General features: G+C 40.4%; 1 protein-coding gene across 1 annotated transcript in view; it reads left to right on the top strand.

Annotated features, from left to right (window-relative positions):
• The window catches only part of LOC149298220 (serine/threonine-protein kinase 26-like), a 56,166-nt gene extending 36,686 nt beyond the window's left edge, over window positions 1-19,480 (top strand). Inside the window, exons 10-19 of the mRNA XM_089487668.1 lie at window positions 11,618-11,848; window positions 13,106-13,162; window positions 14,990-15,098; window positions 15,185-15,342; window positions 16,535-16,720; window positions 17,633-17,772; window positions 18,111-18,204; window positions 18,793-18,855; window positions 19,093-19,229; window positions 19,459-19,480. Of these exons, the coding sequence (XP_089343794.1) occupies window positions 11,618-11,848; window positions 13,106-13,162; window positions 14,990-15,098; window positions 15,185-15,342; window positions 16,535-16,720; window positions 17,633-17,772; window positions 18,111-18,204; window positions 18,793-18,855; window positions 19,093-19,229; window positions 19,459-19,480 (1,197 nt within the window). The remainder of the gene's footprint in view (window positions 1-11,617; window positions 11,849-13,105; window positions 13,163-14,989; window positions 15,099-15,184; window positions 15,343-16,534; window positions 16,721-17,632; window positions 17,773-18,110; window positions 18,205-18,792; window positions 18,856-19,092; window positions 19,230-19,458) is intronic.
• The last annotated feature ends 3,067 nt before the right edge of the window (window positions 19,481-22,547 follow it).

Genomic DNA, 22,547 nt, shown 5'->3' with positions numbered 1-22,547 from the left:
TTGCCTATAGGTGCAAACACCTATAATGATGTATATTAAAGCAATATATTGAACTGATGAATGTAATATCCTCAAAAGCTTGGAAATAAACATCATCCAGAATATAAGTTGTAATACTATTTATTCTCTAGACGTTGGCGCTGTCCTTTAAATGTTCCAAATTCTTACCCGCTGGCCAAGTTGAGGACCCCTGACTTTGGTATATTCACTAGGTTGTCAGTTTCTTGGTGGTCATTGTGTTCTGAACAATTCCTGACGGGTTCTAAGTAATTATCCTTCATCAGCTCTGGTGGGACCGGCCTCCTCCAAAAATGTGTTGACTAAATTACTGATTGCAATCAAGCTGATTTATGATCAGAAAAGTGAAATTATTCTTAAATGATTTTGGGGCTGTAGTTGAAGTTTTATGTTATGCAGAAATAGTTACCGGATAGGACTTTTTTGCAGAAGGTACTCGGTCACTACGTGAGATGCTGTGTGAAGTTACGTAGGGTTTTTGGGGTTAGGGAGGACTCCGGTGCCGCACGCTCTTACCTTTGGGGTGAGTTGCCGCACATCACCCATCAATTGTTTGTGCCGGTTTTGGCTACTTGAAGGAGCCAGTCACCGGCCGGAAATCATTCTCATTGGACACGGAGGGAGCACTTTCTGCGCATGCATGCAAGGGGTTATGTTAGGCTCCCTGCAACTCACATGCTGGAGAGGAGTACATATCTCCTGCGTGTCTGCGGACTGGCATGCAGAAAATGGGGCACAAGCCAATGGTCTCGGGGTAGGGTGTGGGAAAAAATTAATGCATGGGGGGGTATTCTTTAATATGCATTAAAGTGATTATGATGAAGTTTTGGGAGACTAAAAAGAGTAAAAGTTAAGGTGGATTTAAAGCGATGCCTGGAATTAATGGCGTTTCATTAAAATGGTTCTATAAAGCATACAGAGTGGCTGTAAACACATGCAAATAAATTAGAAAGTTAGAACTTTTTTTACTGTGTAAATATGCTCCTGAATATGAAATAAGACCAGTATTGCTCTGTCTCCAAAAACTTAAAGTGGTGCTCCTGTGTAACAGACTGGCTCCACGTCGTACCCCACGTATTTGTCATGTAGAGGATTAAGGCCAAGCGAGTCACATTCCTAAAAGGTGACCAGAAGAGCTACTTAACCTCCTTAGCTGTGGCTGCAGAGACTTTCAGTCCCCGGCCGGCTTCTCGTTTTCTGAAATGCGGAGTCGAGGTGATCTGTATCTAATCGCCGCTTCCCAGATGCTCTTCGCCGGCTTCTTTGTACGGAGCTGCGAGAGGCTGATACTTTATGGATCTGTGCAGAAGGTCGGGATCTGTCCTGGAGTATATGTGGAATAGTTACAGGGACCAAGCAATGCGTTCGTGTCGGCAGCTTGTACGTCTCTGCGTTGGAATGGTCGCTGTGACAAATACACAAGCTGTAGCAACCAGTATGGGAGAAGACGTAAATCTGCCCGTAGCGTTAATAGCTCCTCGAGCTCTTTAGTTCATTGGCATAGAATCAAAGCCGTGATGTCAACAGTCGGTTGCACAATTAATATATTATTACAAAAACCTGTTCCCCAACACAGTTTTGTGTAGCAACATCGTAGTATGGATTCTTAAAGGGGAAGCAGCCTTTAGCACGCCATTTATGCATTAAAACTACCTGTAACCCAGTCAGTCAACATCATTGTTATTTCTGTGTTTGAAAGTGTAAAATCTTTAACTCTGTGGGACCTGAGATCTGTCAAATGGTCCAAAAGCAATGGCTTGTCTTAGTGCTTGGCAGGTCACGCGGTTGTTTAGGAGACCTCGACCAGAAGAGGCCACAGCAGTCACCCCAGAAACGGCTCACAAGTTGGTCTGGCACGTGGCATGGGTGCAATGAAAGCCTCCTCGGTGGGGTGCAGGCAAACACATGAGCTCTAGGCCTACATTGCCTTTCTAAATATATATTTATTTAAACATTGCGTGTATGGGGCAACAAAGCAAATTCTCGCCTAAGGCCCTATATGGCCAAGGACTGGCCCCAAGCCACCACGTGTAGTCAATTTCCTGCCCTGGAGTTACCTCATTTGTCACAAAGGCTGCCTAAAATAATCAGTGAGAGAGATATGTTAATAGGGGGAGTAATCGTACAGTTCCTGGGAATGCGAGGGGGTCTTGGTAGACGACGGTGTTGGCTTGGCAAACGCTGGAGCTGCCTGGTGGAAAAGTATGTCGAAGACAAGGAGATGTATTCAACAAACATCTGCAAAAAAAAAAAATATATAGCTGGAAACATTTAAAAGAAACCATTCTATGCATTAAAGTAATACATGAGGCGGCTTTCTCGTGACTGATCACTACACAGTGCTGGTGATTTGGGGTATAAATGAGAATTTCCTTTACTCTCTGTGTGATGTCATACAACGCACCCCATGTATTTGCTTCTGCCATTTTTGCAGTGAAACCGAAAAGTGGTCACGTCTGCTACGTTTCTATGCACTGTGCTCGGGACAAGTCTCAACATGCCGTCCCTGCTTCCCCCCCCCCCCCCAGGCGCAGGTCTCTTTCCTTACACACACGTGCAATAACATGGAGATTGATAAATCGGCTATAATGCAGTGAGGCTTAAAGTGACTTTATGATCTGATCTTGGCTGTATCCCTGCCTGTTGTGACCAAGAATTCACACCCGTTGGTATTTTGTGCAAGGACAAGGTCTCGTCCATAGCTAAAAAAGGATGGATAGAGAAAAAGATGGGAAGAGAGATACGTGGGAAAAATCGGCGTTGTGCGGAATGTAAAACCCCCCTCCCAGAATTGCCGAAAGAGTGCGTGTATCTTATGTTTTAATAAATTACAATTTTTGATTTTGAATAAGTCTTATTCGTTAAAATATCACTTAATAGTATTTAAAGCCAAATAGGCCTTTTTCAGGCCAACATAGAAAAAGATGTATGGTTGGACCATTCTGTTTGAGAAAAGTGGCTTTTGCTGTCCTGATCGCTTAAGCGAGATCTTTTTGCCAATAAATTGTACCGTCTTTGTTTAAAAACCCCAGGAGCTTTCGCTTGATGACTTTTACCAAAACTAAATTAATTTAGGATAAATGTAGTGTTTACTTCTTGTTTTGTGATTGTTTTGGTGGTATTTGGTTTAAAAGGGTGTTAAAGTGCAAAATGTCAAGGATGTTGTCTGCGTCTGTGGTATAAAATGAGCTTGTGCAATAAAGACTGAGGGATCTCAAAGAGATGGGGGGGTGATAGAAACCTATAAACACACAAAGGGATTTGACAAAGCACAGGAAGGAAGTTAATTTCAAAGAAATGTTAGCACAAGAGGTTATAATCTACAACTAGATGATTAAATACCTGCTTATAATGTAAAGATATTTTACTGAGGTGGGTGGTAGATAAATAGAACAACCCTCCAGCAGAAGTGGTAGAGGCTGATGCAGTGAGGGCATCGTAAACATGATTGGGGTAGGCATATTGCTATCCCAATTGTGTATAATTACCTCTTATAACAATGACCCTCTCCTGTTACTCAAACGCCTTTTTAACAATGTATGGAAAGTGCTTCTGTTCCTTTAATCTGTAGATTTTTAGTGTACTTTGACACCCCAGCGCCCCCCCTGTACCCCCACCCTTCCCATTACTTTATATTGCTACCGATGTACTGAAAAGGTTTTCCAGCTGCCGTCCACAACCGTCGTGTGCTGTTACAGCCTGCCCCACATTACTTATATTTTTCTGCTAGGAAGTTACATGGCCCCCCTGCAGTGTGACTTCAATGGTACAATAAGGTCAGGACTGTGGGGGTCCTCACAGGATAGTTTTGCTCTATTGTATTCGGCGCTGCTTTTAGTCGGTTGCCAGCATTGTTATCTCCTTGCTGGATTCACATTAATAAGTCTTGCTGGCCTCTATTCTGCGCGTTTCCTCGATTCCTTTCGGGAACAAGTAACATCCCTAGAGCCCTTGATAGTTCGTTGCTTATTGTAGAGCTTTCTGGAGAGTCTCTAAAGCCCCAGCGGTTCAGGTCATCTGATTCAAGCAGGCGCCTTTAAAATGTTAGCTTTTTCCTCTGAGTTATTCTCCATTACGTAGTATTTTCTAACCGGACTAAATCGTGCCTTCGTTGAATCTAATCCTAAAGGCTGCCTGGGTTTGGGGTTATTTTCCCTTCTAATTCCGAATAAGCCAGCATCGTCTCTTTTTGTATTTAAATGGTCGGGCATCCTTTCAGTGCCCGTTACACCGGGAGTCTAATCCGCTCTATTGAAGGTTCCTTTTTGTTTTCTGGGTATTTAAAAAGTCACCGCCGCCCTAACCTGTTCTATTTACGTGTCAGAAATCGTTGTCCTTTTACGGTTTCGTTAACATTCTTTAGTTGACTGTCATAAGACGCGCCAACAGCCGTAGTAACACAATCTCCGGCTCTGTTACATGGAAAGCCACTTTAAAAGGAACACCTTATCTCGGTGGTGAAAAAATATCCCTTTTAAAGACGGCGAGAACGCAGACGTGTTCAAGTTGAATTACCTGTCTCTTTTCTTCCTGATGATTTTGTCCAGGAAGACTTTCTGTCCTGGGTGTGCCTTCTGTAAATTGACCAGACTTGTATCTAATGCGTTGTGTGTCCTGCCCACGTGAACTGTGTGTTCTTAATAAAACGTGTTTGTGACGTAATTAACGGCCAGTCCGTGGCACCATCGAATGTTTTACATCTGATATTAAAAGTAATTGTCTGGCCTGGTGAGAACTATAAGAGTTATGGGCTCCTCTGCCGCGACAGTCTCTTGACTATATTAATGCGTGGCTGCTTTAAGTGGAATTGTCACATTGATCAGGAGCATATCAGATTTTGGCGTCCATTTGAGAAAACCGCTATTCTTTAAAAGCTTTTACAAATCTAAAAAAATAAATAAATATCTGTTAGACTAGTTCTAAAGTTTAAGGCGTTTGATATCTTATGTACTTCTGCTTCATGCCGGCCGTATTCGGAACACCGGAATGCACCCTACTTCCTTGGCTTCACGGACTTTAATATTGAGTTTTAGAACTGGTTAGGGAATCAATGGTCTAGGACTCTATTTGGGTGCAGCTTGGGGTCTCTGTCACTTCACTATTACGTATGAAAGGCATGATTGATTAATGCATCATGCAATGGGTGGGGAGGCGTTCAAGAAACCTCCCGGATTTTTTATTATATGAGCCGGCCAGGTTCTGCCTGCCGCAGTAGATCACTGGGGTTGGACCTTGATGAAGTCAAGGAGCTGAAACTCAACTCTCCTGCAAACTCTCCCGTTAGTGAATAGACCCTGATGTGTTTGATGCATGGGCAGGGTTGTCCATGAATAATTCTGTGTGTACTTGGCTACTCTGGCTGCTTGGTTATTGAAGCAACTCCATCTACCATTTGTCATTCTCCAGTTCCTTGAGTGTCAGGCTTGGAAAGAGATCTTTCAATGATAGAAATAAGCACTTTACTCCCACGTGCCCCATCACACATGTTTATGAGGGTACAAAATCTGCTTCCCTAGTGCTAAGCCCTCACTACGTTTGTGAGCAAACCCTTGGTTTTTGGACTCGCTCAACATAATACCCGGTTTCATGTACTAGATTGTCATAGCCTGCTAAATGTGAATGCTGGACTCTCGCTTGAGCAACAAAAAAAGATCTGCTGTCTTCATGTGTTCAGAGTGTAATTAAGGAAGCACATTATGTTTTTATTACTGGTTTGATAATTTGTATTTAGACGCCACATATAGCATGCGGAGTCCAGGAAGGAGTTTTTGAGACGGTTTGCTTTTGAGGACGAGTATGGGATGGACCACAATAATGTTAGGTGACCTCCTACATCTTGGTAACAAACATGCTTGGTGCAGTGACCGTTTTCATTCTTAAAAGCTTCCCTTAACACATTCTTGGATCCCATATGCTGCATATAAATCCGTAATTACATGATCCAGGGTATGACCCACCAGCCTAACAAGGTCCTAACACACCTGTCTTACGTGTTTCTCAATACCCAGCCTGGCACCTTCTCCTATCTGTCTTCATTAGCACTTTAGCACGCAAGTGATATCAAACCCATAGCAAACATGTTTCCAGAAGCTCCGCTGACCTTACAAGGTCTGAAAGAATTGGGGTTGGTGGGCTGTTCGGAAAGTAGCTGATATGGCAGCTGGCCTATCGATGGGGTACATATGTATTGCACCGTGCTGGCATAGGGCCCCGTTAGTGATCTGTACTAAATGAATATCACACCTGTCTTATGTTCTCTGGTGAAATATGTACAAAGTGGAGGTGGGTTTTGGACCCAAAATATTCAGTATATGTATTGTATTAAGCTCTGCGTAAAGTGTTGGCGCTATATAAATAATAGGTGCCTCCTTCTAGGAAAAGAATGCTTCGTTTCAGTATGAGGGTTGTTTAGAACAGGGGTTGCTGGTTTCTTGCTATCACACATTGTGCCATAAGAATAAATGTTTAATGCCACCTTCTACAAGACTAGGGTTAATAGAGCAAGTGACGCAGTACAACAGAATGTGGTCTATCCGGTTCCTTTGTGCCCTTTGACATGACAGCACCACACCTGTATGCAGAATGTCATGAGGAAACATTGTGAGCACTCGGTCCGCGCACGACGACTGAAACTGCCACCTCCCACTTTGTTTTCGGTTCAAAAATATTTATTTTTGTCCTGTAATGAGTTATATTATCACTAGGTGTGTGTGTGTGTGTGTGTGTGTGTGTGTGTGTGTGTGTGTGTATCTCCTCTTTGCCTATCAGTTTCTTTGTCCGTCCTAGTGTCAGACCCCTTGAGAATATGTATTTTAAAAGGTTTGAGTAAATTGCTGGCTCCATATAAATAAGATTGTGTGTGTATATAACACCCCCCGGCTACTGACTGCAGGGAGAGGGCTGATGAAGTAACGCTCTGATACACAGAGTTAGGAAATGGTTTGCATGTATGTGTGAAGATGCGTTTCCACTTGGTGTCTGTTTCCGGGCTCTCGGCTCTGTGTTCTGTTCGGTAGATGCCGCTAGTGTGGCTGATAGGGTTAATATATCCCGGTGATATCGAAGCTGCCAGTTACTGTTATACGCAATATTGGTATCTAGCCGGTGACCTGCTCTGTATTCTCGCTGTCTGCTTATTATATTTGCTTGTGTTGTCCCTTTGCACGTACTGTGTTTAAGGGACACGTAGCTATTCCTGCAATTTTTAACCCCTTAATACCCTGCACTTAGGCTTTCCTGATTACCATGGCATTTTTATTTTGCATACACAGTCTATAGCCGAGTGTCCCTTAGGGCCCGCGTTACTGGAGATCTCTCTTTAATGATCAGAGTTTTGTTGTCGGGGTAAAGATTTTCCCAGAGTGGAAACCTTGTCTCATTTTCTTAAATAATCTGTCTTGTCTTGTGTTCTCGGGGATTATCACAGACTATAATTGTAACAGTAAAGGTCTCGTACTTCCACCCACTCTGCAGTGTAATTAATTCATATTCTATTGAACTCTGATTTTTTTTTTTTTTTTTTTTTTAAACCTTTTGTTAAATTGGCACTAGTTAAAATTAGTGGATGTATAATATGTATATATAATATATATTACGCATGTATGTAGAAGCTTAACCTTTTCTGTGTGCAAAGCAGTGCCCCGATGTGCCCTTCAGACAAGTAGACACATGGCTGCCCCGTTTAACCCACACCCTGGGTTGATGTCTGGATGTTTGTCTGCCGTTTGCCAGCATAATGGCCGGGATGGTTATTTGCATTTACAGAATGGCGGCGTGACTCATGACTTATCATGGCCTGCTTTAACACAAGCCAACAATGTTCGTGATGAATGACCCTTTATATCCGAGTACACACAACATGATTGTGCGCTGTTCTCATCATAGAATGCAGTTCAGTGGCTTCATCTGACCTCGCGCTGACCTCACGCTGACCTGCAGGGACCAGCGTTCTGAATAGTCTTGGTATTGCTCAATATGTAAATGTTAAGCAGTCAGGTGTCATGGAAGATAAAATATCTTGAGAACGCTTCTGTGACTTCCTGTTTGGTAACGGAGGATCGGGACGTTAACGAAGGAACTTGGGGACAAAACAAATCTCTTGGTGCAGAATTAGCCACATGGCAGAAGATACTTTTAGTTTCAGAGCAGTTTCCAGTAATTGGTGATGTAGGGTGTGACTGAGCCTGCAAACAACAGATAAGACTCCATGTGTGTGTTCAACAGGGCAAACGGTCACGTTCTTTTCTCCATAGTCCCTTTATTACCCAGGTATATAGGAATACTCCCTAACATGTATGTTCGGTGGGGGGGTGACGCAGTTGCTGATGATGATCCCCTCTTTTTTTCTTTTTTTTTTTTTACTTTTCGGGGACATCACTAAAACAAGCAAATGATGTCATAATTTTTAAAAGTGCAGCTTTCCAGTATAATTAACGAATCTGCCCAATATTGCCAGGTAATAGAAGGAATATTTGTATTGAATCTGGTTGGCGTTGGCAGCATTAGAAGCAGTTAAACAGGGCAATAGCCTAGAAGAATTTTAGGTAGCTTTTGTCTACAATTAGAACTACATTATCTGCTTTTTTAGATATATTGGGTTTTAAACTTGCGGCTAATTTTAGAGGAGGAAAGCTGTGACCTGCGGAAAAAGAAGTCCTGTTCTAAATTTCATTCTCTTGCTCGTTTTGGCTGTCAGAGTTAGCAGGGTTTTAATAATCACAATAATGCTGAGAACAAGAAGTTAGGATGGCTCCTTCCCTGATACATACATATGGATATTTTCCTAAAATAGCTGTTTAACTAGCTGTTAAATATAAGTTGGGTAGAACTTTTGTTTTTGATTCCAGCGATAAACTCTAGATTGCCAAGCTCTGCCCAGTAATGATTAATTGTAGTTCTCACATTGACGACTAAGTGAAGAGTTCACTTAAAGTATGGATTCTAGATTAAGAAAGCTTTTTTTTTTTTTATGGTAGATTGGTAGAATTCTGTTTTCTTGGTTAGAAAAACACGAGATGGTTTAATTATTTTACGGAAGCTCTCGGGGCTGTTAAATATGGTAAAACCACGTTTTTCGTAGCATATTGGGGCAATCCAGGAATCGTGTAGTCATGAATTTTCCCTGATGGAACCTAAATTGTGTTTATATTTATATATATATATATATTTATATATTGTGTTTGTGTCTTGGCTTCTACAAAAACTCCTACAAGTCTTCCTTCCAAATCCCTTGTACCGATGACAAACCTGATTTCAAACCCTTGAAGCTCAGCTCATTTTCTTTGTGAAGACCTTATTTCTAACCTCATGACCTTTTGTTAAATTCTCAAGTTTTTTTTTTTTGTTTTTTTTTTTTTTTGTTTTTTTATTATTTTCATTATAATTTACATTATCACATACATAATAATAAACAAGAAGAAGAGAAGAAAGAAGAAAAAAAAAAAAAAAAAGAAAAAAAAAAAGAATAAAATTAGAACAACGGTTATCAATACATAACATAGAGTGCAAATCTTACATATGCTTATATTCATATTATATCTTATATTATTATAAAGATAGGTTATCACTATGGTAATACCATGTCAGTCCCATATGTTCATAAGGAAAAAAAAAAAAAAAAGAAAAAAAAAAAAAAGAAAAAAAAAAAAAAACGAAGTGAAAATAAAATAAGATGAAAAATAAAAATGAGATGAAAAAATAAAGAGAAGAAACGTAGAAACAGGGTCTGGAAATTACTAAATTCCAAATACCCTCCATTCATACCTACATTCTCAACACACTACCCTCGATTCATACCAACTTTCATACATTCTTACTGGAGCTCAAATATATTTTTGTTATAACATTTCACTATAATTATTCTACTTATAGTAATGACCTGAAATATAAAGAAGATTATAACATTTGATGTAAAAAAGAATTTACCGTTAAGTTAAATTAATTAATGGGGAATTTAGCCAACCATGGTTTCCATATCTTATTAAATTTATATATTCTCTGTTGTGCTAAGAAAAATCCCTGTTCCATAAGACATTGATGTTTTATTTGATTTATAATGTTTTCAATAGGAATTTGGGTTTTTTGAAGCCAGTTCCTCGCAATGCTTATTTTCATTGCCAAAAAACATTGTACTGCGAGAGCTCTTTGGGTGGAAGTTAAATAAGACAGACCGATGTGTAATAAGGCTCTCTCAGGAGTCATATTAATATCTATATTCATAATAGAGGAAATTAATTCAAATGATTCCCTCCAAAGAGAAGTAATTGCACAACAGTCCCACCAGATGTGTCTAAAGGAACCTAGTTCCTTGTTACATCTCCAGCATATTGGTGAGTATTTCTCATGAAATTTGGCCAATTTGGTCGGAATCATATACCAGCGGAACATAACTTTATAATGTATCTCAATCATGTTCTGACAGTGAGAAATTTTACCAATTTCCATTAGGCTGTTTATCCATTGAGACTCTTCACAATGAAAGGCAAGATCCTGATGCCATATATACATGATATTAAGACACTTTGAGAATTCAACGTCTTCCATTAGTATATAGCACTTCTTTAAGCATTTATTAATTATTTTACCTGAAAACAATTCAGTAATCTGGGTGCTTATGATCGGTAATTTTCCCAAAAATAGATTTGATTGAATATAATGTCTAATTCTGATTACATTATACGCTTCTGTATTACCAAATTTAAATTCCCCATCAAGTGTTTGGAATGATTTCATGTCACTTAAATTTAAGATATCACTAATTCTTTTAGTTTTATAATTGTTCCAATTCTTAAGAGACAGCTGAGGAATATTATACATTAAAGTTTCTAAAGGTGCAGTAGGTATTATTTTATGCTTTAACTTTAGTTTACCTTTCAATATAATCCAGAATTCCATAATACTTTTAATTGTAATAGGAAGATTTTTATTCTTAATATAAAATCTGTCATTACATCTCCAGATAAGGCATTCTAAATTACCAATGCCTATTAGTTCCTGTTCAATAAGAAACCATGATTCATTATGACAGCTTTTATATTGTAGTTTTAATAAATGGGTCAGCATACTCGCATAAGCGTATCTCTCTAAGCTAGGAACATTAAAGCCCCCATTTCTTTTACTTGCATATAGAGTTTTTTTAGCTATTCTGGGTTTTTTCCCTGCCCAAATAAAACTTTCTATGTTTTTTTGAAATTCTCGTATCCATAGTTTCGGAAAAATTCTCAAGTTTAATTTTATTTTTTGTTCTTCCAGTGAAGAGGGCAGAAATTACTTTCTGTAACTATCTTCATGGAACTGGAAGGCTCCTGGCTCCTGACCATCTTTTCTCTCTGGTTGAGACTTGGTTTTTTTTGTGGAAAGGACATCAGTCTCTGACTTCTCACGTGTAGTCCGTGTTAGACGGCGTGGCTGCGAAGGCCACCAGGACCTACCTGTTTAGAGATACGGGGATTGGTTTTCTGGCAGTCGGAGGTCCTGTGTATATTTCACCATGAACCAAACTTTAAATTCCAATTGTGTTTTAGATAAACTCACAAACCCGTTCACACCTACAATGAATCCCCATTTATCTTTATTTTTAACTTTTTTATTCCTTTTGTAGAACCACCGAGCTGATCCAGAAGAGTTATTCACAAAACTCGAACGCATCGGCAAGGGTTCCTTTGGCGAAGTCTTTAAAGGGATTGATAACCGGACTCAGCATGTGGTTGCCATTAAAATTATTGATCTGGAAGAAGCAGAGGATGAGATAGAAGATATACAACAAGAAATAACAGTCCTTAGCCAGTGCGACAGCCCTTATGTGACTAAATACTACGGATCCTACTTGAAGGTACCACCACTGTTACACACAAATTCTACACAAAAGCACACAGTGATGGCCCTAAACTCACTACATTGTACAGAACGTGAGATATTTAGGGGAGTATTGGTAAGGAGTTGCACTGTTTTGGTCCACCAGCTACCGTACGTTTGTCCCACAGTAGGCTTCTCTCTACTTCATTCAGCTAGAGAAAGCTCTGTGTTATTTCATTGAGCCCTCAGTTGTTTGTCGACCGTTTTTGGTCAAAAGGTTATAACATCACTAAAACATAGTTTGGTAGAAAATACCGAACCGTCTACTGTATAGAATAGGGGGGGTGTAACCTGTGCTGTGTAAGCTGCTGCAGGACTACATCTCCCATAATGCTCTTTCAGCTAAGGGGCTGGTTTAGGAGTATGGGAGATGTAGTCCTGCAGCAGCTGGAGTACCGCAGGTTGGACACCCCTGGTATAGAAGCTACTTGCTTACCAGAATACACCTTACAGAATGTTCAAAGGAACTTTCAAGGAAGGATTTGCAATTAAAGATCTTAATGGTTGGGGAAAGCTGGAAATAGGAGTTAAGATGATCCACGGTGACCAAAGCGTCAAGAGGAATACTGCAATATTTTATCATTGAAAATTGCGATTTGGTTTGCTGAATATATTATCCAAAAAGCAGTATTTTGTGCTTTTAGGATTACGATTATATTCATATATTTTAGCATTGGCTCCTAAGGTACAGGTTTCATGCAAGCTTGCCATATGTGAATTTCATTTTGTAGCCTAAATTTGATTTGTCATTTTATCCACTAAGCCCTAAAAATAATTTTGGCTTCTCCTTCAACAAACCAAGTGTATTTTAAGCTTCTGTCAAAGTCCCTATATTTAAAAAAAAAATAAAAAAAATAAAATAAAAAATCTGCTTGTTTGTGGAAACTTAGAATCTAAGAAAGTGCATGGAGATTTCCGATTTCCTTATTACTTTTAACAGTCGCTCTGAAATGTGAAAATAAACTTATGATGACTTTCCCCTTTACCTTGTGTTTTTACTTTTCCTACTAATGCTCTGCTAAAAAAGCACTATATTTGTTGAATAAGAAATCATCTTGTTCCCTGTGTATGGCTGCCTTTGGTGTCCTATATATTTTAAAAGTTTATTTTATTTCGTTTTTTTGTATAGAATACAATAATATTCATCATCTGATCTCAATTCTGGTATGTTAATTTCACTGATATTGAAAAGGCTCAGTGTAATTTATGATATGACTTTAATATTGTCTTCCAGGGCACTAAGTTATGGATCATAATGGAATATTTAGGCGGCGGGTCTGCCTTAGATCTAGTAAGTAACTTTTTATTTTTCTCCTCCTGTACTGCCTTTATACGATTGCCTACATCGGCGTCTCCTGTGAAGATTGTGTTAAATGAATCATTGCAGCTTTTAAACCATGTCCGGAATTTCTCCTATGTTATATAATGTGAAAATCAAGCGTCTGCTGCATGATGCTGACTAGAAGCAACTTCATTGCATGGACGATAACGTATGATTTAGTCGGTGGCCTTGTGTGCTTGCATCCGTTTAGAGGTCCGTGTGGCGTTTCCAGCCTAGCGGCAGACGCTGTAATCTGCGGACAATGACTGCACCTTTCCAACACCTGCTCGCAAACAGCAGTCTTATTTTCTTTGCACGAATGGGCCGTTCCTGCCTCTCGAGTGACGATGCAAATCATTTGTATTGTAATTCAGGGATAGCCAGAAAGCCGGCGCATACTCATTTCTGATGGAGGCTTCCTTCTGTGTGGGCAGACGCACGAGTGCTGCCTTCTGGACATCGTATTACGTTAACTTTATTTTAACCTAAACCTCCATGGCTTTGTCTGTTAACAGCGCAACATTTAACGTCCTTTACTTAAACATTTCGCGTTTCCATAGATATTGTGTAGAGTAACGCCATAACTTTGGTTTGTGTAGAAAAAAAAAAAAATCAGAGACCACGAACATGCGGGGAAAATTTCCATATACATAACATGGGGTGAAATAGCTGCTTTCCCTTCCGAGCAGTAGGGTTGCGATCTCGATATAGAACGCTGTGTATATCGCTGGATTCCGTGTGCATCGCTTCCTGATGGGCGTAGGTCTGTCACGGTGCCGTCGTTCTGCTTCGCGGTGTCGGAAAACGAGAGACACAAAGCAGCTTTTCAGCGCTTCCTGATTTCCATACCTAAAAGCCATAAGCCTGCTGAACATAAGTGTGTTTGTTTGGTCTGAAATCCAGTCCCTTACACTTTTGTTCCACAAATGGCCTGCCAATTTTTTTTTGGTCTATTTAAGGACTGGAAAGAAATGAAATGGAGTTTACAGTTTGTTTACCAAGTTCTTATTTCCACCGGCTGGGCGTGAGATACCTGTGTGGAATAAAGAGGTCCTTTCACGCGGCGGCTCCGATGGTTAAAGAACAGGGCTGTCTCACACACACCAGTACTCGGGAGCCAAACGCGGCTTTATTGAATGCCCTCTTTCTTCTAGGCATGTGTACATCATTCATAAGAGGCCAAGACGCACGTAACTCTCTGTCCAATCACATTACCAATAGCTAACACCTTTTTCCTGTAATTATACAATGCCCAGTTTGGAAAAAAAAAACGGTCTGGTACGTGGCTTCGTCGAATCACCGGCATGCATTCTGTTGTTCATACAAAGAGGTGCTGGTATGTATAGATCCGGCTAAAGTGCTGAGCAAAGTCCAGCAGTGCTAGTATTTATTAGCAAACTCTCCCTGAACACGATACAACCTGCGCACGGGTTAATCATTGAATTCTTTTAAAGCCGGTCTTATACAAGTTTCAGCTGTAATTGTAGGTATTGTACCGGTGCTGCGCGAGTTAGTCTACAAGATGGGCAAAGGGCAGATATTATGAGACTTCCCAAAGTTTCAGTAGCTCCTGCTACGCTTGTCAAAGGTTTGCTCAATCTCTATGTAAATAGCTAATGGTTTAAACGTGTTTGTGTATTTTAACCCTTTTGTCTTCCTGAGGGGTAGGCGTAGCATCTCACACGCCTGTGCGTTTAATGCAAGATGTTCATGTTTTAAGTCCGTTTCTCCGCTTTTCATTGAGAAACATCCAGAGCTGTAAACTGATGTTTTTCCCCCTTTTTTTTTTTTCTTCAGCTGCGTGTTGGTCCATTTGATGAATTCCAGATTGCTACCATGTTGAAAGAAATCTTGAAAGGTCTCGATTATCTGCATTCTGAGAATAAAATTCACAGGGACATCAAAGGTTTGAATAGAGACGGTTTCTGATCTGTTTACCCCACCGACTACAGCGAGAGCGCATTCCACATCTTGTTCTCTTCTGTCTTACAGCTGCCAATGTGCTGCTATCTGAACAGGGAGATGTGAAACTGGCCGATTTTGGTGTTGCCGGACAGCTTACAGATACACAAATTAAGAGAAACACATTTGTAGGCACCCCATTCTGGATGGCTCCAGAGGTCATACAGCAATCTGCTTATGATTCTAAGGTGAGCTCCTATAACGCCGGAGGATAAATACCACGGAGGGGCACAGACTGGGCAACCAGACATTAACTTTTCAATGTGGCCAAATAGGGCCAATGGAGTATCTTGTTTTTGAGGGCCGGGCCATGCAAACACGCTGGATCCATCATGTGGATGGCTTTTACAGCCGCACCGCAGTCCGGCACAATTCATTCATCTTTATATATCTCATGGTCGTGAAAGGGTAGTGTGTGTGTCAGGGCATTATGTGAAAGTTTCCTTTTACTAACCATCTATAATCCTGAGCAATGGTCTCCTGATACTGCTTGTCTCATAATCAGTCCGCTCGCAAAATCACATAAAGAAGACGTGCGTCAGCTCTTGAGTTGTTAAGTCTTGCTCCTGCGAATAATCATATGTGAAGTTATGTACCTTGTAACGACCAGCTTTTGACTGGCAGGTCAATAATACTTGTCATGTAGCGGATAAGTGTACGTGACGTGCAGTAAAGCATTTTAACGCTTTCTTAATGTGTGACACATTTTAAAAGTGCCCCCATACCTACAGACTAGTTGGAAAGGAGTTTTTCACACATGACCACCCAGAACTCCTGCTGGAAATGTTGGTAGCCGGTCAGCAACAGAGCAGCATTATGCAGGCGGAAGCAAACACAGATGGCATTGCTGTCCCTTCTGTAGGTAGCTTAGAAAGAAGCGGCATGATTAGCGCTTTCCCAGAGGGAAATGGGGTGATATGTAAGCCATCGCACTGATTGTTTTGTTGTCGCACGACTTGCTCGTTGGCATATGGATTTTTTTACTTAAGCATTTGAAGAATTGGTTTCTTATATCCTTGTAAAGTACCAACCCCTTTCATCTTGCTAATATTGCTGCTTTATAATTTAGTGCCTTTTCAATAAGCGGTCAATTACTACGGCCCCTGTGTCGAAACTTTTTGTATCGGCCGTTAGGGAGAATTATCGAAGGCGTGTGAACCTGGTGCACGCGTCTGACGGTAAGCGGCGTGCTGAACGCCAGCACCTCCATTTTACCCTTTATAAAGATAAATACCGAAGGGGATAGAAAGGGGTCTATACATCTAGAGCCACCAAAACAGGCATTTAGGGCTGTGACTATATAACGGCGTAACCATATAATGGCGTAAGTGTGTGTGCATGCTTGCAGTAGAAACTATATAACGTTCTTTGTGTTTTTAGGCCGATATTTGGTCTCTGGGGATTACTGCGATCGAACTAGCCAAAGGCGAGCCCCCCAATTCAGACATGCATCCTATGAGGGTATTATTTCTCATCCCTAAAAACAATCCACCCACTTTAACAGGAGATTTCAGCAAACCTTTCAAAGAGTTTATTGACGCCTGCTTAAACAAGGACCCAACATTTGTGAGTATTTTACCTGTTTTCATTTCTTTATTTTTAACTTCTGAATCCCAAAAGACACTAATACCTTATAAATATACCCAAAATTTGCTTTAATAATCTGGTTTTTGGTTTGTTTAGTGACACTATAATTTGCTGAGGTCTAGTCTGGAGTGAGGAAGAAATGGTCAAAGAACAAATTGTGTGTATTGAGAACCTGTATTGTAGAAAGTGTACAGACATTTGGCTTTGGGGGGGAAACACCCCAAAAGCCAATAATAAGGCCGTGGTTTTAAAAGGAACGTTTAAAAATCACTTAGAACTTTCTTGGGAACGTATGGCATCTGCCCAGCTCTTTCAAAGAAGAAAATAGTGTTTAGAGCCGCCTTTACTGTAGGTGTTGTGCCCAAAATCCTGAGATTTTCGGCCAATTACATTGTTTCCTTATCATTCCCCTTTTTTTAAATTTTCTTGTGCAACGACACTGTCTAAGCTTAGGATCATTGATCGCCTCCTAAGTACTTTTTTTTAACCCCTGGACGCCGCCATCATTGAAAAGCATATATAGACTTTCAATATGATGAATGCGAGCACTCGTGGAAGCGATCGTATGCCCCTACTTCTTTTTTTTGGAGTTGCTGGATGCCTCAAGGTCGAGGCATTACAGCATCACCAGCTGAGTGAAGAAATCAATGGTTTATCGCTTTCTACACTTGTTTAAACGCATGAAGTGCCAGGCATCTCATTTGTCGTCAAGGGGTTTAATGTAACGGTTGCATTAATATGTTTATTATGAATTTTATTATTCAAGGGTTATGAGAAACTGGTATATTAATTAGAGGGCACTGCTCTCAAACGTATAATGTATTGGAATATTATGTGTTTTATTAGTCATGAGCATCTAACAGTATTGCTATCTTGCATTTTCATGTCTAGCGCCCCACAGCGAAAGAACTGCTGAAGCACAAGTTTATCGTGAAGAATGCCAAAAGGACATCTCACCTGACAGAGCTGATTGACAGGTTTAAGAGATGGAAGGCAGAAGGGCACAGCGACTCGGGCTCTGATTCAGACCCGTAAGTGGCTCTATAATCAATGTGCTGCTGCGTCTGGTGTTATGAGCTCTGGAATAATTATTTAAGGAGCGATTTATATTTTCAGATCTTGCTGATCTCTAACATTTAGCAAGTCAATAGAGCAATGGCCATAGCAGTCGATGGGAAGCTCCTGCTGATTTTGTAAAATCACTTTACCTGTGTATTTACCTGTATTATTTAAGTATAATTTAAGTTGGTTGATGCCTACGGCTCCTACCTATTGCGTGAAATCAGTTCCCTGGATCATTAGTTGATCAATTAATAGGAAAAACTGTAGCTTTAATGCAAGATTTTTTTTTTTCTTTCATCTTCTGCAGTGAGCCAAATGATAAAGAAAATAATTCACACCCAGAGTGGAATTTTACTACTGTTCGGAAGAAGCCCGATGCAAAGAAGATGCAGAATGGAACAGTACGTCTTGCTTTTCCCTTCCTTGCTGTCGATGTGCAAATTAGCTATGAGCCTTGACATGTTGTGTCTTGTTCCGTTTTTGCCCTTTTTCACTTGATTATATGTTTCTTACTATATTTTATTTTTTTTTCCTGTTAACGCGTCACATTTAGTTGGGACTGATGGGGAAGTGTGTCTCTAGTTCTTATTTGCCAACCCATGATCCTCTACTATTAGCGAAACTAGACCAGAAAATCTCTGAAATCACATTAATGTTTACGGTGCAAACGCTGTGGAACATCCTTATACTAGCAACGTATTGTGGCAGAAATGATAAAATGCGTACAGATGTTGGCTTAAGCAGGTTTGGCTCCTTAGTGTCTGATAACGGGCAAAGAAAGTCAAGACACAGCATTTATTACCGGCAAATCCCACTGACTTAAAACAAGGACACCGAAAAATCGGTTACTTTTCTTGGAAACGTTGCTGGCTACTGTACTGTCGGTATAAATATGTCGCATATAAGGAAAAATGTTGCGTTTCCCTCTAACGTTATGCTTTTGTTTTGCTGCGCTGACACTTAATGGGTTTCTTTCCTCTCTTGCTTAGGACCAAGATCTTGTGAAGACCTTGAGCTCTTTATCAGTGATCATTGCACCTGTGTTTGCTGAGGTAAACCTTCTTCTCCATGCTTATGTCTGTGTGGTCCGTGACGTTATGTAAGCGTAAGAGGTCCCGGGCCATATGTGGATATCAAAGGTTTTTGTACTGCACATCATCTCAGATAAACCCATAGGCTTTATTGCACCAGGTTACTGATTTAAGGTTTGCTTCTGCACGATATGGCAACCTCCTAGATAAGAAAGTTCTGATATACAGAATTGCGTGGCTGACCGTGTCTTCTTTCAGCTTAAACAGCAAGACCGGAATAACACAGTGAGGAAAAATGCGATTGAAGAACTAGAAAAAAGTATGAATCTAGCTGAGGCCACGTACCCGGGAATTACTGACAAGATGGTAAAGAAACTAATGGAAAAATTCCAAAAGTAAGTACCCTTATAATTAACTAGAGTGCTAGCGATAGAGTGCTACAGAGTTAGTAACTAGCAATGCTCCGTCACGGCCTTCATCTGCTTCCTCCCATCCTTCCGTAATAAATACTTTCCAATGTTGTTCTGTAGAGTTTTGCCCAGAAGTCTACCAATGAAGTAAGTTAGCGATTCTATAGTTCCTTTTATTAACTTGAAACGTATGTTTTGGTCACTTTGTTAACAGGTTCTCCGTCAGCGACTCTTAAGTGTCTTCTGATGACACCACTGTTAGCGGAAAGGGAGAGGCTTACCCACCAAAACTACTCCAAGCCTTGGCCGTGCTTAGCTTTTTCAGCTCCTTGTGCCTTTTTGGATCTCTGCAAAACACAACATTGTTCATGATCGACAGTTTGGAAGGAAACTCCATTTTTTTGTTTTCGTGATGGTGTAAATGGTTTTATATTTTCAGGAAATTATTTTGTAAAGACTGACTTTTATTACTGTTTTCATCCTTTGTTTAATTCTGTAAATGTTGATATGTTTTGCTCTTGGGTAACAATTGCTCAGTTAAGTGACGTGCAAGTAACAGTATGTTGTGGTGGTTGTGTTGCACTGTACACTGATGGAATCTACTGGTCGTTTTTCCTTTTTTTTTTTTCTTTCTGAAATCTTTTGCCATTTTTTTTAAGAAGTGGTAGGAAGTGCGCATGTGCGCCTCACCTTAGCAGGGGTATATTGTTGCTGCTGTACAGTAAAGCATTTACTTGTGACACCTCCGGCTCGTGTAGATCATGAGCAGACTCTCGTCTGTACTTAACTGTAGTTGCTCTACTTCAGCAATTGCCATAACTTGTAACTTAGTGGGACCAGAGGGCTTACAAGAAGCCCCACTGGCCTCGCAGGGGTTAAAGTTTATTTCCTCTCCCTTTCCGGCTTGACTGAAATGCCAAGTGCCACATAACCAGAACACATATCACATCACTGCTCTCATTCAGTTAACTTCGTGATACATTGTCACAGCCTTCTATGTATCCTCCAGAGTGCAGCCCCCACCTCCCGTTTGTTTCCTTTTAACATCCAACTGCTGGAACATTTTACATCCATACCTCCTTATGGTTTGCAATACGATGCTGGTAGGATTGTAAGATCTTTTGCATTTAATAATGCGTCCCCTTAGACCTTTTATACCTTACACCTGGACCGGGCATCCATTCTGGTAGCAGTACTTGTTCATAAAATGCAGTTGCTGTGTTCGAACGCTGTGTTGTCTCATGAGGTCTTTCAAGCAATGTAGTTTTGCTTTCTTCAAGGGCAATTAAAGCAATACCTTTTTTTTTTTTTTTTACTTTTTATTTTCCATAGACAAAGTATTTGTCTCGAGGAATTAAACTCGGACTGCCGGTGGAATTTTCTGGCAATTAAGAGTTAAGCTGTCGGGGGGGGGGGGAGGTAAAATGTACAATATATGCTACAGTCGAGGCAGGGTATCATGCGAAGAGTCCAGAGACAATGGTTTGCACCAGCATTCCCCAGTACCACATTTCCAATGTAATATATTCCATTTTTTTTCCTTGTGCTTAAAAGCGCCATTGCGTATTTATACTCCTGTGAAAGTGAATTTTAAATATGTATTTAGCATTTAATATTCAAGCAACTAAGTTATAGATAACTTTCACACACATGCAAACTTGTTGTTTGGCAGTAAAAAAAAAAATCCTTTCTAAGCAGCAGGCAGAACTGTAAATAATAAGTGCTATATTTATGGTACTGCTAAATGGGATGTGTTCTGTCCGATTCGTCCCATGTATATAGAATGCAATCAGTTGATTTGAGCATGAACGTAAGCTTTTTGTTCTTTAAAGTAGGATATATATGAAATATATATATATTCTACACTTACGCGGACATATAATTTGCCAGTATGTGTTCATTTTATGGTTTGAGCCATGGTTTATATATAGAGTTAACAGAATTAAACGTGCCAGGGCTTTCGGCAAGTTATTTCTCCCCTGCAGTGGCGGCCGGTCTCTTGCACTGAAGAATTTACAACCTAAAACAATCTGCCAAATCTATAAAATGTAACGGTGCGTGACAGGCGCATACTGCTTTTTTTTTTGTCAAATTGCCATTACAGTGTTGGATATATTTTTTGTTAAACTAAATTCTCTCTGGGTGTTAAGAGAAAATGACCTCCAGTTTCTGATGCGAATGAGCATGCTGTAGTGTCAGGGCACGCACGTAAGGCGTAAATCCTTCATTTGTTGTGACGAACTGGTAGTGTTTTGTCAAAATGAAAACTAAGCCAAAAATACAAATTGCTCTTGTACGAAATTAACCTTTTTCTTACATTCACAAATATATCTGTAAACGTTTCCATGATTTGGCAGAACTGTGCTATAAATGCTGTTTTGTGTGTAACCAGCAGGGGGAGCAGTTGCCCTGATGTTTTGCTAACCTCCCAAGCAATGCAGAACAGGATGCGTGTAGAATAATAAAACAAGCAAACACCCCCCCCCCGACCTGTATAAATGCGCATCAGAAACGTCCAGCATGAGAGAGGCATTGAGTTTTCTTTGCTGAATGAGTGCGCCACCTCCTGAGACCCTTAGAAGGGCAACTAAAATAAACATTCGAGGCTCTTTAATGTGCTGTCAGGATTTGGAAGCGTTTACCGATATTTGTCTGTTTTTAAAATATGATCTTTATGCTAGGAGCAACTTGAATTTTGGCGTTGGTTTTCATTTAAATGCACCTACCGTCCCTTATGCCGATTATGAGGTTCTTGTGTTGGAATTAAACAGGTGGCAGAGGGCTATAGCTCTGGCATTTAAAAAAAAAATATATATATACTGTTCATCCTAACCCCAAGAAAACAGTAGCCCTGCAGTAGCTCAGTGTTGCCCCCCACCTGGTGCTTTGTCTTGGCTGGGCACATAGTATGGTGCAGTTGGCTATTACTATGTAACTGTTGCCTCCATCCCACAGGGGCCGCAAAGGGCAAGATGTATTTTGAACCCTTAAGAGAATAACTCTTTGGCTCCTGTACCATCATTTATAGCCTTTATTAAGGTTAGAAAGCCTCCTTCGTTTAGCGGTGGGGGGGGGGGGCTTTGCACTCTCTATTGTCCCAGACACCCCTTCTACTGAAGAATGCATATCAATGTACTCTGAGTATTACTATGAGTACCGAGTACGTTAATGTGCATTCGTCCAAAATAAAAACTGCAAAATAGACATTATGAAAATGTAAAGCGGCCCCCCGGCTATTGTGTGCAGATGATGGCTGGAGAATCGGTTTAAGATGTTGGACTGCATTTCCCATCATCTCTTGAA

The sequence above is a fragment of the Sceloporus occidentalis genome, unplaced genomic scaffold (genome assembly GCF_023333645.1).
Source record: "Sceloporus occidentalis isolate IW3139 unplaced genomic scaffold, rSceOcc1.0.p SCAF_34, whole genome shotgun sequence".
Classification (NCBI taxonomy): Eukaryota; Metazoa; Chordata; class Lepidosauria; order Squamata; family Phrynosomatidae; genus Sceloporus; species Sceloporus occidentalis.
This window is presented reverse-complemented; position numbering and strand designations above follow the sequence as displayed.